Below are 13,166 nucleotides of genomic sequence, written 5' to 3'. Positions count from 1 at the left end.
GAATATACAATGTCAATGACAGCTTGGGCTTTTCTGGATATAACCCAAAAAAGAAGAGCTTGGAGCCATAGTTTGTCAGATCTAACCATCCAAAAACTCCTTGAACAAACCTACTATTTTTATGAATAATGTTTGATCCCCACAGATCCCTCTTTCATATTACATTTGGGTCTTTTCTTTTCTTCTTGAAATTGAGATGGCTAATAAGTTAGATTGGCCCAATTGTGCTTATCAATTCTTCTTCTTGCTTGGGCTTATTCAATAACTTTGCTGAAACAGAACAAATCCAAAGGTTTAGGCTGCTAGAAGCAAAAGTTGACTTATTGCCTTATGGATACTAGGAGCCCCATTTCATTAGATGAGCCTCTTCAGTACCAATCCCAGTGCTCTATCCTGTCTCCAGCCTATCAGTTAGGGCTAGACCCATTTGTTTGGGCTATAGATGCAAGGTACCAGAGGCCACAAAGTTGAATTTCTTTCTTTGTGTTTTCTTTTACTAATACTTACTGCAATTACTGGCTTGAGCATTCAACTTCAAAATATTAGGACACCCACATGTTTAAATTTTAGTTCTAAATGGAGATTGAGCTTTACCCATCAAAACAAATGGAGTTTAAACCTTTTTACTAGTGAATATATCAATAAGAATTACACTCCCAAGTCTCTTTCCTAATGGTAAATATAAATATCATTGAACTCAATTAATAACACCCAAGTTCATTTGATATTTAGGTGCAACAAAAAAATTTAAGTAAAAATCATTATATTTATAAAGTGATATAGAGCACATTTGAAACACATGCATGCCCCAAAAAAAGATTATTCTACTAGTGCTAGTATTGCCTCTTGATTAATGTGTTTAAAAGTGCATGGAATCCAAGTGCTACTTCAAAATGAGAAGGAATCTATCCACAATGGAGGTGGTGGGAAAGAGGAATGTTTATAGATTCTGAATGGGATTTCCAACAAGATTCCTCTCTAGTGCTTCTCCTATGTTTGTTTCATTTATTTACACCATGTTGGTCCCCTTCATTGGTGTTTACTTATTGTTTTCTGCTTGTTAAAGCTCCCTAAACTGTGCAATGTGGTCTTCAAAGACTTTCCAATAAAATTTGATTTCCTGTTATGGATTTTAATTGACAATTATCGAAAGGGCAAAAGAAAACCCTAAACCTGGAAAAAGACAAAGAAAGAAGAGGCTTCCTCCCTATCTGAATTGTGGGGTGTAGCACCACTTTATTCCTTCAACTTGTTTGAGTAGGTCTCTTGACTATGTGTCTATAGCTCCATGAAGAATAAATTAGGGAATAAAACATCACCCTGGATGATGGGAGCTCAAATGTCATATCAAATTTTATCATTTATGAAAGTTTTGAAGAAAGAACAAATGTAAATACAACACAAATTCTCTTTGCATCATGCTCTACAAACCTAGATGATTTTCAAGTATGGGATAACCTTAACACAGATAAAATAGCTCTAACCCCCATTACCCGGTTCTTTTGCAAACAAATTGGGATATTAACATAAAAAATGGCTCAATCCTTATGAGTCATATTGTTGAAATTAACCTTTTGATTGTACACTGCAAAGTAATACAGGAAGGTCTGAGTGGATGATAGATAGGCCTTTTTAGTGGGGAAGCACTTTCTATGTTCCTTTATCTCCTTATAATGCTTTCAAAGGAAACAACAATAATTCTCTAAATTGGTTTAGTGTAGTGGAATCCCATCCTCTTGACCCTCTATCTCCATTGGTTCAATATTCTTTTTCTTGCAATGAGATGAAAACAAAAAGTTATAAATTAGCTTTGGAGGCCAATGTTTTTATTCTAGAGAACATGCATGTTGATAGGTTGAAGGAAAAAGGAGAGAAGAGGCCAATTGCTGCATAGACTAATTTGTCAAAGTCAAGAAGTAAGATTATCATGGTAATTGAATCAAAATCAAAAGATCTGTGGGTATTTTAGTTAAGGAATATTGGGAACATAAAACCCTGATTTTTTTTTTTTTGAATGAGGTTTACCATAATTTGAATAACTTGACAAATTTGGTCTTTATTCTTAATGAAGCAAAGTGAATTATATCAACTTTATGAAATACCAAGCCATAAATAGAAGGGAAATTTAGGTACTTTTGGAATATTACCAATATTTTTTATCACCAAATATTCCAATCTTTCTTAATAATTACAAACTTTAGCTTAATAAGATATACAACTTGAATCATTGAAATATGTGAGTCTATCTATACCTTAGCTAAGACATTTCTTTCTTATCAGGTTTATTTAATAGTGGAAAGATGAAAAATTAGGACATTGCAAGCATGTTGAGATAAGCTAGATAAGTGGCTATTGTCACAAGTTATCATTAATGCAAGGAAAGTTGGGTCACTTGAAAATGAAAAGACAAAAGAAACAAAGGGAAGGATTTGATAAAATAAATTCTCCTTTAGATTTAAAATTTTGCACTTATTAGACATATATTTGACAAAGTCATCTATCAACTCATTTACAGCACGAGAGATGTAATGAATTTGTCGTCTTCCCAACTGTAATTTTAAGGCTTCAACATACCCTCAACCCCCACATTCGTGATGAATATTGAGGAAAAGCTTTGGACTTGTCATATGCTTATGTTTGAATCTGATTTGAACATTCAACCACATGCACTATATATGATTCATTAGTTGTATACGCAAGAGCAAACCAATGAAAACACTGATCGGATTGCCTTGCCTGATGAAAATATCTCCGTTTTCCATGGCCCTGGAATTTCTATTAGCTATTCTTTCCAATATGCAGCATTAGCTCCTTTCTTCTCACCAACAACATTTGACTCTGGATCGGCAGATTTGGGTAGTTTGAGTTTAAATCAATGGTGGGGTGTACGTGGAGCTTCTGACCATTTGATCAAGGCACGCCCACTTCGATTTGATTTATAAGTTTGAACTGTCAGACTAATTAAAAGCTTAATTGGTTTTAGGGTTTTACAATAGAAATTGACTTTATTAGGATAAAAAAAGACTATAAGCAATGACATTCATGAGTTCTCATGGCCGGCAGGCATCCACTCCCATGAACAAAAGATAAAAGCAACATTAGTTTATTGCTTGATTAAAAGCAAATGGATCAGAACCCTCCTGCCCGGTGATACCAATATGTAATGTAGAACTTTGCATGAAAAAGTTCTAATTCCTTTTTGAATCCTGACTGAGCAGATTATTTCTATTTTGTTTCTATTAACTAAACAATTCTTTGCAAATATAAACACTCAAAATTTCTCTCTTGCATTACAAGTACAGTTTTTGAAGCAGACTTGCTTTGCTTAATGGAAAATGAACATAGAATCAAGGAGGAAGATTGTGGAGTGTGAATTGTTCTATGCATAGTAAAAGACTTTGATGTCAGCTAATCAGAACTCTTGGAAACCTTGACACCATCCTAGTGGCATAGAGCCATTGACAAATGGCTCATCAGTTAAAAGACACTCTTTTGATCACTATTTTGTCATGATCGAAAACTCTTGAACTCCATATGGTTTCTCTTTTCCTTGATTGATCTCCACTCTTTTCATCAGTTCAAAGTCCCTTTTTGCAGACGATCAAAAAGAAGAAAAAGAACAGGTTTTAAAACCCTTTACAAAGAGCTTTTTCTGCTCACAAACCATGCCATCCATGGCCACTACTTAAATCCCACTGAGGCCTAACCAAATCTGAACACTGCAAATGAAAGTTCATGTAATGTACTCAAAACCCCTTACATTTCTCTAAAAAAAATTTCCCAAGAAATGATTACTATGCAAATGGAGTTCGCGTTGGATTCACGTTCTGGACAAACAATTTGAGTTTCCAACATCTTGTGTATCCACATCAGATTATTCTCCTTCCTGTAAGCCTGTAAGCACACAAAATTTTTTTTTTTCTTTCACTTTCTTTCGAAATCACTTGATTGAATGTGAGCTTTGTAAGGATGATGATTCTGTCTGGTGTAAGGAAAGCATCATATTCTTGTGGTAACATGTTGAATTGTTGATTGATGGGCGCATAAATCCAATTGTCTCCAGAATTTCAGGATTTATAGTTCTGAAAGATAGGAATATGATTCTGATTCTGTCTTTGGGTTTTTCCTTTTCTGCTTATATATTCTAGGATTCAGAGTTTAACTTGTGCATCACTTTCACTCCTTTGCTTGAAAGCTGATATCAAACTGCTGAATTCCAATTGGAAGTGCCTTCCTTATATTTCATACCTCAGGTAAGAGCTCTGATAGCTTCTGAAAATTTTTGTTCTTCTAATCATCTCTCCATGATCTTGTGTTCTGAAATGTTAGGCATTTTAATTTGTGATACTGCCTTTAGGAAAATGCATGTCTTTGTTTTTTCCTTTCTTTTTTTGGTAATATCATTGTTTTTCTCTTTATGGGGTACCTTACTGCAAAAAGCAATGGAGTTACAGAAATGGCTTGGGGCTAGTAATATTGGGTTTCTTTAAGACAAATATCCCATTATCAAACCCCACTTCTGTCTTTTATTGAACAAAAAGAAATTGCGTATGAATAAACAGAACAAAAGGAAGCATTAGTACACTGTAAATCCTCTGAATTGATTAACTCTGTTTAGTAATTCCTGAAACTTGCAAAAGGTGAAAACTTGCAAACACATCAATGCATTACATCCCCCATTATCATACATTTTTCTTCTTCCTTTATACCGCATGTAGACCTTAGATTATTTTTTTCTTTGTTTTAAGTCACATGGATGTGTTAGTCTTAATCCACTAAATCGGAGATATTTGACTTAAATAGCTAAAATTAAAAAAATGAAAGAGCTGAATCATGCAGAAGCACATTCTTGGAATATTTATGTTGGGGACACATAAAGCACTAACCACAATCCAAAACAATTTTCCTGTTAAGAAACATCTGTTGCTTCTTTGATCCTTCCAAGTTAGGCAGCCAGTGGCCAACCTTGTATGACTTGTACTCCAAATCTAGCTTTGACAGTCTGCTGCTTGATCTTATCCTCCTACCGATTTTCCCACATGTTTGTTATGAAATCAGTACTGATCAGATACAGATAAGATTTCCAGCTATCCCCACCATCACTACTCCCTGAAAATTGCTTAGTTAACGCTTAGGATATTATGATTTGGTTCATGAATCTTTTTTTTTCTTCTTTTATTATAATTTTTATAATACATGAACTTTCATCATTCATGAGATTTATATGAAAGTTACACATGTCTCACGTTCATGGGTCGACCATATTTTATTTATGAAATTGAAATTGCAAAGATGAGGTCCATTTGTTTTTGTTCTCTTTCTTATATTTTTTACCCTAAAAAGGACAATGGAAGGCCACAAAATGCCATTTCGAATTGAATGCATAGGTTACGCAGTGTCTGTGTGGTTTATCCAGAAGAGGATAGTGAAGTGAAATTGTTATCTTCAAAGAAGTTGGATTTGATTTGGGTAAGTTGGTTTGGTGGAGGCAAAACCAGTTTAGGCTATTACCAAACATGAAGACAAATAGAAATCATCAATTTCTAGGAAGCTGTCAGCTTTAAACTTGGTGAGGATATGCATTAAACTAATGACAGAGTCATTAATTAACTGCTCAAAGCCCAATGTATGACAGCAATCAAAGGGACCACGAAATAAACATTACATTAGACCAGATGGGGAAGGAAGGATTTGACTTAGGGACCTCTACCCTTCAAAGGAGAGACAACAACAACAACCCTTAGACCAGATGCGGCGAATTATCAAGGCAGTATAAAATATTAGGTGTGGCATCAAGATAAAGATTTAGTGTACATGCAGAGCACACACAGCAGACTCTAAGAGCAGTCTGCATTTTAATATTGAAGTAATTAGGCAACTCTTGCATGTCAAGATTATCTGTAAAATGCTGATATAACATGACAAGACATAATCTTACGTTGAAAAGAATGAAAGAGAGAGTTCCGTTTGAACGATTATGTTCGTTCAAATAATTATATTTGTTTCAAAAATCGTGTCTGTATAAACAGGCTTATCTTTAATAACCGTTTGAAACTAAACAAACATGTATGCTTTCATTGTATATAAAAATACAGGTTGTCTAATAGAATGTTAGATGGTAATGACTTCATTTGTCATGCACATGAATCACATTCAAGTTTTGGTCGTATTGTCCACAAGGGAATTGGTTTAAATTGATGCAACTTCTTCATCTTGGATCCATAAGTAAAAATCTTAATCTTCTGTGTCTTTTTCTTTTCTTCCTTTTTCCTCCCCTTTTTTTTTCTCCTCAGAAAGTGCTGACTTCTAAGAAACAACAATGAATGCATTAGTGGCAACCAACAGAAACTTTAAACTGGCAGCTCGGCTTCTTGGTTTGGACTCTAAGCTTGAAAAGAGTTTGCTAATCCCTTTCAGAGAAATTAAGGTGATTAAACTACTCTTTAATCTCCATTTGCTTTCATTTTCTTCTGATTATTGGAAATTGTTGTTGAAAAATGCAGAAATGTTGTATCTATGAAGGGTCAAGAGGGCTTGGAGATAGTGATTTGATAATATGTTATAGTTCTTCTCTGCTGCTCTGATTGATTGTGAACATATCTGTAGGTTGAATGCACCATACCCAAAGACGATGGCACTTTGGCTTCCTTTGTTGGGTTCAGGGTTCAGCATGACAATGCAAGAGGCCCCATGAAAGGAGGAATCAGATATCACCCAGAGGTGTTTACATTCTGCTGTTTGAATTAACATGCCTGATAGCAAGTTAACGAATCAAGATTCTGTCTACTTCGTTAACTTCTTGTTGTATAGTTTGGATTCTGATCATCCTATGAATAATCTAGGTTGACCCTGATGAAGTGAATGCTTTAGCACAACTAATGACATGGAAGACTGCAGTTGCCAATATCCCATATGGTGGGGCTAAAGGTGGGATAGGATGTAATCCAGGAGAGTTAAGCATATCTGAACTGGAACGGCTTACTCGAGTTTTCACCCAGAAGATACATGACCTGATTGGAGTTCACACAGATGTTCCAGCACCTGATATGGGTACAGGTCCACAGGTACAATGGGCCTCAAATATCTCAGTTCTATCAGTTTTCCTTTTATGTTGGTACGGAGATGATGAGGAAGTGATCTTCGAAAAGTTGATAATGGTGTTTTCTGTTTGTTAAACAGACAATGGCATGGATACTAGATGAGTACTCCAAATTCCATGGCTATTCACCTGCTGTAGTAACTGGAAAACCAACAGTAAGTATATAGACAGAGAGCATTTGACTTCACATTGAATTATGATAGCAATTTTAAGCCTAGAGATTTCTGCAAATTGACTTTAGGATTTTTCTTTATAATTGAGGATAGTTTAGAAAACTTATGGATATTACCCTTTTTCCTTAGGATCTTGGAGGATCACTTGGCAGAGATGCAGCTACTGGCAGAGGAGTGCTCTTTGCCACAGAAGCCCTTCTTAATGAGCACGGAAAGACCATCTCTGGACAAAAATTTGCAATACAGGTGCCCTTCAATGCCAGACAAATTTAAATTATGACACAAATACACTTAATATAATGGACTGCGGCTCCATGTAAAGTACAGTTCTCAAAATGATGAATGCTTATTCCGTCTCAGGGTTTTGGAAATGTTGGTTCCTGGGCTGCCCAACTCATCCATGAAAAGGGTGGGAAGATTGTTGCTGTGAGTGATATCACTGGAGCCATAAAGAACAGCAAAGGAATTGATATTCCAAGCCTACTCAAGCATGTCAGGGCAAGCAAGGGAGTCAAAGGATTCCATGGTGGGGATTCTATAGATCCCAATTCAATTCTGGTTGAAGACTGCGACATACTCATCCCAGCGGCACTCGGTGGTGTCATCAACAGGTTCTTTTTACTGCAATAACATTTTTTTTTTTTTAATATTGCCCAGCAATACTGTTTGATTAAAACTAAATATTGTCATTTGATCTAAATGAAGGGAAAATGCAAATGATATTAAAGCCAAGTTCATAATTGAAGCTGCTAACCATCCAACTGATCCAGAGGCTGATGAGGTTACTGCTTGTCTGAAGTTTGCAATTAGCCAGTTACATAACTAAAAGGAGGGGCAAACAAACAATTTCATTTCATTAATTCATTGTCTTCTGTACCTGCAGATCTTATCAAAGAAAGGTGTGATTATCCTTCCCGATATATATGCAAACTCAGGAGGAGTAACTGTTAGTTACTTCGAGTGGGTGCAGGTATTATATTTGAAACTCATGTGCTTATATTACAGCTTACAGGCCAAATACTTCAGAGAGTAATGATAGTGGTCATTTTCCATTGCAGAACATTCAAGGCTTCATGTGGGATGAGGAGAAGGTGAACAATGAGCTAAAGACATACATGACCAAAGGATTCAAAGATGTGAAGGAGATGTGCAAAACCCACAATTGCGACCTTCGTATGGGAGCCTTTACCCTTGGAGTTAACCGTGTTGCTCGGGCTACACTTCTGAGAGGCTGGGGAGCATAAGATTGCTATGCTGGTTTAAATAAAGATGGAGGCTACTGTGAAGTCTCTAATTCTTGTCCACCTATTGTTCTAAACCCTCATTCATGGAGAAGCTTCAATTGAAGTTTTGCCATTTTTATTTGTTGCCTTAATTTACCTGTTTGGTTCCCCAAAAAGAGAACATAATGATAGTGGTCTTGTATTCACAGCAGAACAAACCTAGGTTCAAAATTTACCAGCACTGAAACCTATCCTGCTTTTGTTTGCTATTCTTTTAGTGAACTAAAGTGTATGTATGGAGAAAAGAACATAGCATTTACTCAAGGCATGACTGATCATCGAAGCGCTGTCCAGTTTCAAGCAGTGCAACACTGCCAGCCAGCATCTACTACAAGCAATCAACAGATTACAACCATGTCAGACCTACAACAATCTCGGATGGATCATATTCAAAATTTGATAGTAACCGAATCCACAGATTGCATTTTGGATAAACAAAAATATGAAATAAATATATCTCCAATTGACACAACCAAAAGTCTCAATTAAGTTCGATATCAAATTTTCAAAGTTGTATGCCCATGACATCTGAAAGGGGCAGCACAGAAGGGCATTGGTAATGTTACAAACTGTTATTATTCTAAAATCTCCCTCTGCCTCTAAATCCACCACCACGGCCACCACCCCTAGGACCACCTCTGCCACCTCTTGGGGCACCTCTTCCACGAAATCCACCACCCCCACGGCCACCACCTCTACCGCCACCTCTGCCTCCTCCACGACCACCTCTTGCACCAGCTTGTGATTGTCCCCTACAACAGCACAAAATATGATATTAGAATTTTTCTGGATCATACAAAAAATTAAAACTAAAATAGCCAGAATGCATGATAACCACCAAGTAGAGTATGTGATAAATGATTCCAATACATATGCAACAACTACCAATCATAAACCAATAATTTATGATACATAAAAGATATTAAAGCACATCATCTCAAAACAACTCCTGGACATAACCATCAATCCCCAAAAAGAAATCAAAGCAGTTTTCAGACATAGGATGTAAGGATTATAAACCTACTTTGGTTGTGGAAGAAATTTTGCAAGAGGCAAAAGTTTGCTCGGGTCAATATAGAACTTATCACCCAGGGCATACGAAGTCGCCACAATACCTTCCAACATTTTGATTGAAAAATACTGCAACAAGCAGAAAAGTAAATGAATGAACACACATAAAGTCCAAACCATGAAAGAAAATTATTCAAACTAGCAATGGAACTCACAGATTCGTTGATGGGACCAAAAATTTCATCAACTTTCCCAATCTGGGTCTTGTTCTGCAGATAGATTGGAGCATTAAAATAAGGTATTTTCTCGTTGGTGAGTTTTGTCACTGCATCACCCTCACAAGCATGAAGAAATGTAGATATCTCTGCATAAATAACAAAAAATAAAGCCAAAGTTCGGCTTTTTAGTTTCCCTTTGCATCCAAATCGCTTCTTTCTTTTATATTTTCTTATCCAAACAAGAAAACAAAACAATTGTACCAAAAACAAAAGGAAAAAGAAAACTAACCCACTACTTCAGCAGGAGGCCCTTCATCACGGAACCCACCGCCACCACGTCCAAAACCGCGACCACCGCCTCCTCGGCCACCCCCTCTCCCTCGCCCTCCGTCTCTGCCGCCCCTGAAACCCCCGCCGCCTCTCGGTGGTCGCATTTTCTTCCTTCTGTTTTGCTTCTCTGAGCTGAGGGCTTTGAAGGGGTTTTCCTTTTTAGGGTTTATACTTAAACAAGTGAGAAATACAGTGCGTAGGGTTTTGAAGTTTCTTTGGAAAGGGAAAATTACTATAATAACCCTTTAGTTTTTGTTAATTCATAGATGATAATGGGCCTTGAGCCCAGTTTGGGCCTTGAATTGGACCACTCAAAAGCCCAAAAGAAGCAAACACATTTTTTCTCATCTGTTTGCTAATTTCATGATTACATGATCAAAGTTTTGTGCTTTTTTCAATGGACCAAGGCTTCATTATGTTCTACAAATGGAAAACTATCAATATATTCATCACACTTAATAAATGGGAACTCATTAAATTCTGATGAGAAATGCCTAACATGGTGTAGTTCAAGGTCTTCTGGTGCAACTTTGAGATAGCAAATAGCCTATATGGCCAAGACTGATGGAAAGGAACCCAGTGGTAGAACTGAACCTTTCCATTTCCTGATACTGAGAGTCATTCACCTTCGACGAGCATGACGCCGGCGGTGATGCAATGGTGTAACGGTGAAATAACCAATGGCAGACATCAGTGCAGTTGAAGACAAGAACCCAACAGGGTAGCCAATTCCTGCCGCTTCCCATGAAAACCATGTTTCCTTTTTCTCCTCCTCTGGTGACTCAGGTGGCTGCGAGTCTTCTTCACAAGGGGCATCAATTTGCACCCCGCACAGTCCACTGTTGTTGGCATAAATGTCTGGATCAATCAGCGTATCCAATTGAGGACTCTCAGGAATTTTACCTGCAAGTTTGTTGTTGCTCAAGTCTAAAGTATTTAGTTCCTGGAGCTTGGCAAATGTTCCGGGTATTTCACCATCAAGTTTATTGTCTGACAAATCCAAGGCCTCTAAACTCTCCAGATCACCAAAACTCATAGGAATGTTGCCTGAAAGCTCATTGTATGAAAGGTTGAGTAACTTCAAACGTTTAAGACTGCCTAATGAAGGAGGAACTTCTCCTGATAACTGGTTCTTTGACAAGTCCAAGAAAGTATAGATATCCAGGTTCCGGTTAGAGAGGCCTCGCTTTGAATTCTTCCAGTTTACTATCAAGTCATGGATTTCAACTTGAAAGCTAAAAATTTCAGAAAGCGTTGATGGGACATCAGGTGTATCAATCATTCCAGTAAGATTCCCCAAACTTGGAGGAATGTCACCGATGAGGTTATTGTTGGAGAGGTCTAGGATTCGGAGACTACTAAGATTTGACAGATCATCAGAGATTGACCCCTCAATGGAATTGTTCCTAAGATTAAGTACCTGAAGTGAGGACAACTGATAGAGGAATGCTGGAAATTCACCAGTTATATTGTTGTCATGAAGATCAAGATGTTCAAGCTGACTCAAATTGCTCAAATTCTGAGGTAATGAACCAGAAAAGTCATTTTGGCTCAATGAAAGCATCATTAGGTTCAGTCCCAAAGCTGCAGGAACCTTGCCAGACAATTTATTGGAAGATATATCAACATAAGCAATTAAGCCATCTTCTCCAAATGCTGGAAATTCACTGCCAGAGAAGCTATTTGTTGACAAGTCCAGAAGTAATAGCCTATAGATATTGGAGAGAGATTTTGGCACCGGCCCAGAAAAGTTGTTTTCTGAGAGCATGAGTACCATTATTGAAGTAGTATTAATTTCTGGCAGTTCCCCAGAAAAGTTGTTTCTTGACAAGGCAAGGACTGACAAATTTCGAGATTGAAACAACTGAGGTGGGAGAGAACCTGCAAGCTTGTTATCTGATAAAATAATAGTTCCGAGATTTTGTTCAGCTAACCACTGTGGGAAGTCTCCTTCGATCTGATTCTCACTCAAGTCCAAGAAAATAAGATCAGTTTGATTGGAGAGCCAGCGAGGAATCTGACCACTAACACTGCAAGATCTCAATGATAAAGAAGATAACGTACACTTTGGAGTGATTGTGATATCGTTATTCCATGCTAGTCTGTTTCCTCCAAGGTGCAACTTCTTCATCTCCTTGAGATCAAATAACCATGTTGGGATCTCGCCAGAGAGCTTATTATTCTCCAGCTGAAGTGTCTCCAGCTTTCCCAGCTTCTGAATTGATGATGGGATTTCACCACTCAAATTATTCTTGCTCAAGTCTAAAGTAGTCATGTTCACCAAGTTCCCAATGTCTGATGGAATCTCCTCGGACAATGAATTGTTCTGCAGCTGCAATACTTCCAGCTTCCTTAGCTGCGATATTGACAATGGAATCCTGCCAGAAATTTGGTTGCCCGGAAGTGTCAACTTCCTCAGTTCAATGAGGTTTCCAATTTCTTCAGGAATCTCTCCACGAATGATATTGGCATCCAAGCTCAACTGTTTCAGCTTCTTAAGACCGCCAACATCACCAGGTAAGCTACCCTCAATCATGTTAACACTGAGATCAAGGAATTCAAGATTCCTTAAACGAAACAACCGAGGAGGAATAGAACCATTGAAGCTATTTCCCCTCATGTCAAGATGCGCTAGCTCAGTCAAATTGCCAAACCCAATACGTGGAATTTCACCATGCAATGAATTGTAGGAAATGTCAAGCGACATTAAGGTCTTTATCCGGAAAACTGATTCCAAAACAGTTGAAGCCTTTCCTCGCAAGGGAAAAAGACTGGATAGATTCAGACCAGTCACTTCTTGCGAAGATGAGCGAGAATTGCACTGTACCAGGATCCACTGACAACATTCCGAACTGGAATTCCATGTCTCTAAACCACCAAGAAACAAATCTGTTGAGTTGTCTGTTACCATGTCTCGAACTAGTACATCTTTCAAGTCCAGGAGAGCTTCTCGTTGATCATGAAGGCATGAAAGGGAACCCCTGAGGCTGAGGCATAGGATAAAGAACATGAAGTATGATCCAGAAAGAAGGCTTAAGTTGGCCATTTTTAG

The 13,166-nt window shown here is 37.6% G+C and overlaps 3 protein-coding genes across 5 annotated transcripts; 1 reads left to right on the top strand and 2 right to left on the bottom strand.

Moving 5' to 3' along the window:
• LOC18600298 (glutamate dehydrogenase 1) lies at positions 3,526-8,819 on the top strand. Of its 3 annotated transcripts, none has more exons than XM_018121400.1 (11): positions 3,526-3,888; positions 4,149-4,253; positions 6,294-6,427; positions 6,607-6,720; positions 6,843-7,064; positions 7,180-7,254; positions 7,402-7,518; positions 7,633-7,883; positions 7,978-8,053; positions 8,156-8,242; positions 8,331-8,819. In XM_018121400.1, the coding sequence occupies exons 3-11, from the start codon at positions 6,320-6,322 to the stop codon at positions 8,514-8,516; spliced, it is 1,236 nt and encodes a 411-aa protein (XP_017976889.1). In that variant the 5' UTR covers positions 3,526-3,888; positions 4,149-4,253; positions 6,294-6,319; the 3' UTR covers positions 8,517-8,819. The 3 variants fall into 3 exon arrangements, with proteins under 3 accessions (XP_017976889.1, XP_007030721.1, XP_007030723.1); XM_007030659.2 differs by having other exon boundaries at positions 3,526-3,896; XM_007030661.2 differs by lacking the exons at positions 3,526-3,888; positions 4,149-4,253 and adding an exon at positions 6,029-6,118.
• On the bottom strand, positions 8,987-10,289 carry LOC18600297 (putative H/ACA ribonucleoprotein complex subunit 1-like protein 1). The gene is made up of 4 exons (XM_007030658.2): positions 10,074-10,289; positions 9,782-9,930; positions 9,580-9,695; positions 8,987-9,307 (listed from the first exon to the last, which is right to left on the bottom strand). The coding sequence occupies exons 1-4, from the start codon at positions 10,216-10,218 to the stop codon at positions 9,136-9,138; spliced, it is 582 nt and encodes a 193-aa protein (XP_007030720.1). The 5' UTR covers positions 10,219-10,289; the 3' UTR covers positions 8,987-9,135.
• Positions 10,737-13,160, bottom strand: LOC18600296 (LRR receptor-like serine/threonine-protein kinase GSO1). Its single transcript, XM_007030657.2, has one exon. It carries the CDS (start codon positions 13,158-13,160, stop codon positions 10,737-10,739), a length of 2,424 nt encoding a protein of 807 aa, XP_007030719.2.

This window comes from Theobroma cacao, chromosome 5, assembly GCF_000208745.1.
Source record: "Theobroma cacao cultivar B97-61/B2 chromosome 5, Criollo_cocoa_genome_V2, whole genome shotgun sequence".
NCBI lineage: Eukaryota > Viridiplantae > Streptophyta > Magnoliopsida > Malvales > Malvaceae > Theobroma > Theobroma cacao.
The sequence above is the reverse complement of the archived record's forward strand: the minus strand, read 5'-3'. Positions and strand labels throughout refer to the sequence as shown.

What these genes read in the sequence shown, in the direction of transcription:
- LOC18600298 (XM_018121400.1), top strand. Translation starts at nt 6,320, where the DNA reads ATGAATGCATTAGTGGCAACCAACAGAAACTTTAAACTGGCAGCTCGG. An exon ending in GACAAAAATTTGCAATACAG is followed by an intron (nt 7,519 to 7,632) that starts GTGCCCTTCAAT and finishes ATTCCGTCTCAG; the next exon opens with GGTTTTGGAAATGTTGGTTC. An exon ending in GTTACTTCGAGTGGGTGCAG is followed by an intron (nt 8,243 to 8,330) that starts GTATTATATTTG and finishes TTTCCATTGCAG; the next exon opens with AACATTCAAGGCTTCATGTG.
- LOC18600297 (XM_007030658.2), bottom strand. Translation starts at nt 10,218, where the DNA reads ATGCGACCACCGAGAGGCGGCGGGGGTTTCAGGGGCGGCAGAGACGGA. An exon ending in TTGGTCCCATCAACGAATCT is followed by an intron (nt 9,696 to 9,781) that starts GTGAGTTCCATT and finishes TGCTTGTTGCAG; the next exon opens with TATTTTTCAATCAAAATGTT. An exon ending in AAATTTCTTCCACAACCAAA is followed by an intron (nt 9,308 to 9,579) that starts GTAGGTTTATAA and finishes GTGCTGTTGTAG; the next exon opens with GGGACAATCACAAGCTGGTG.
- LOC18600296 (XM_007030657.2), bottom strand. Translation starts at nt 13,160, where the DNA reads ATGGCCAACTTAAGCCTTCTTTCTGGATCATACTTCATGTTCTTTATC.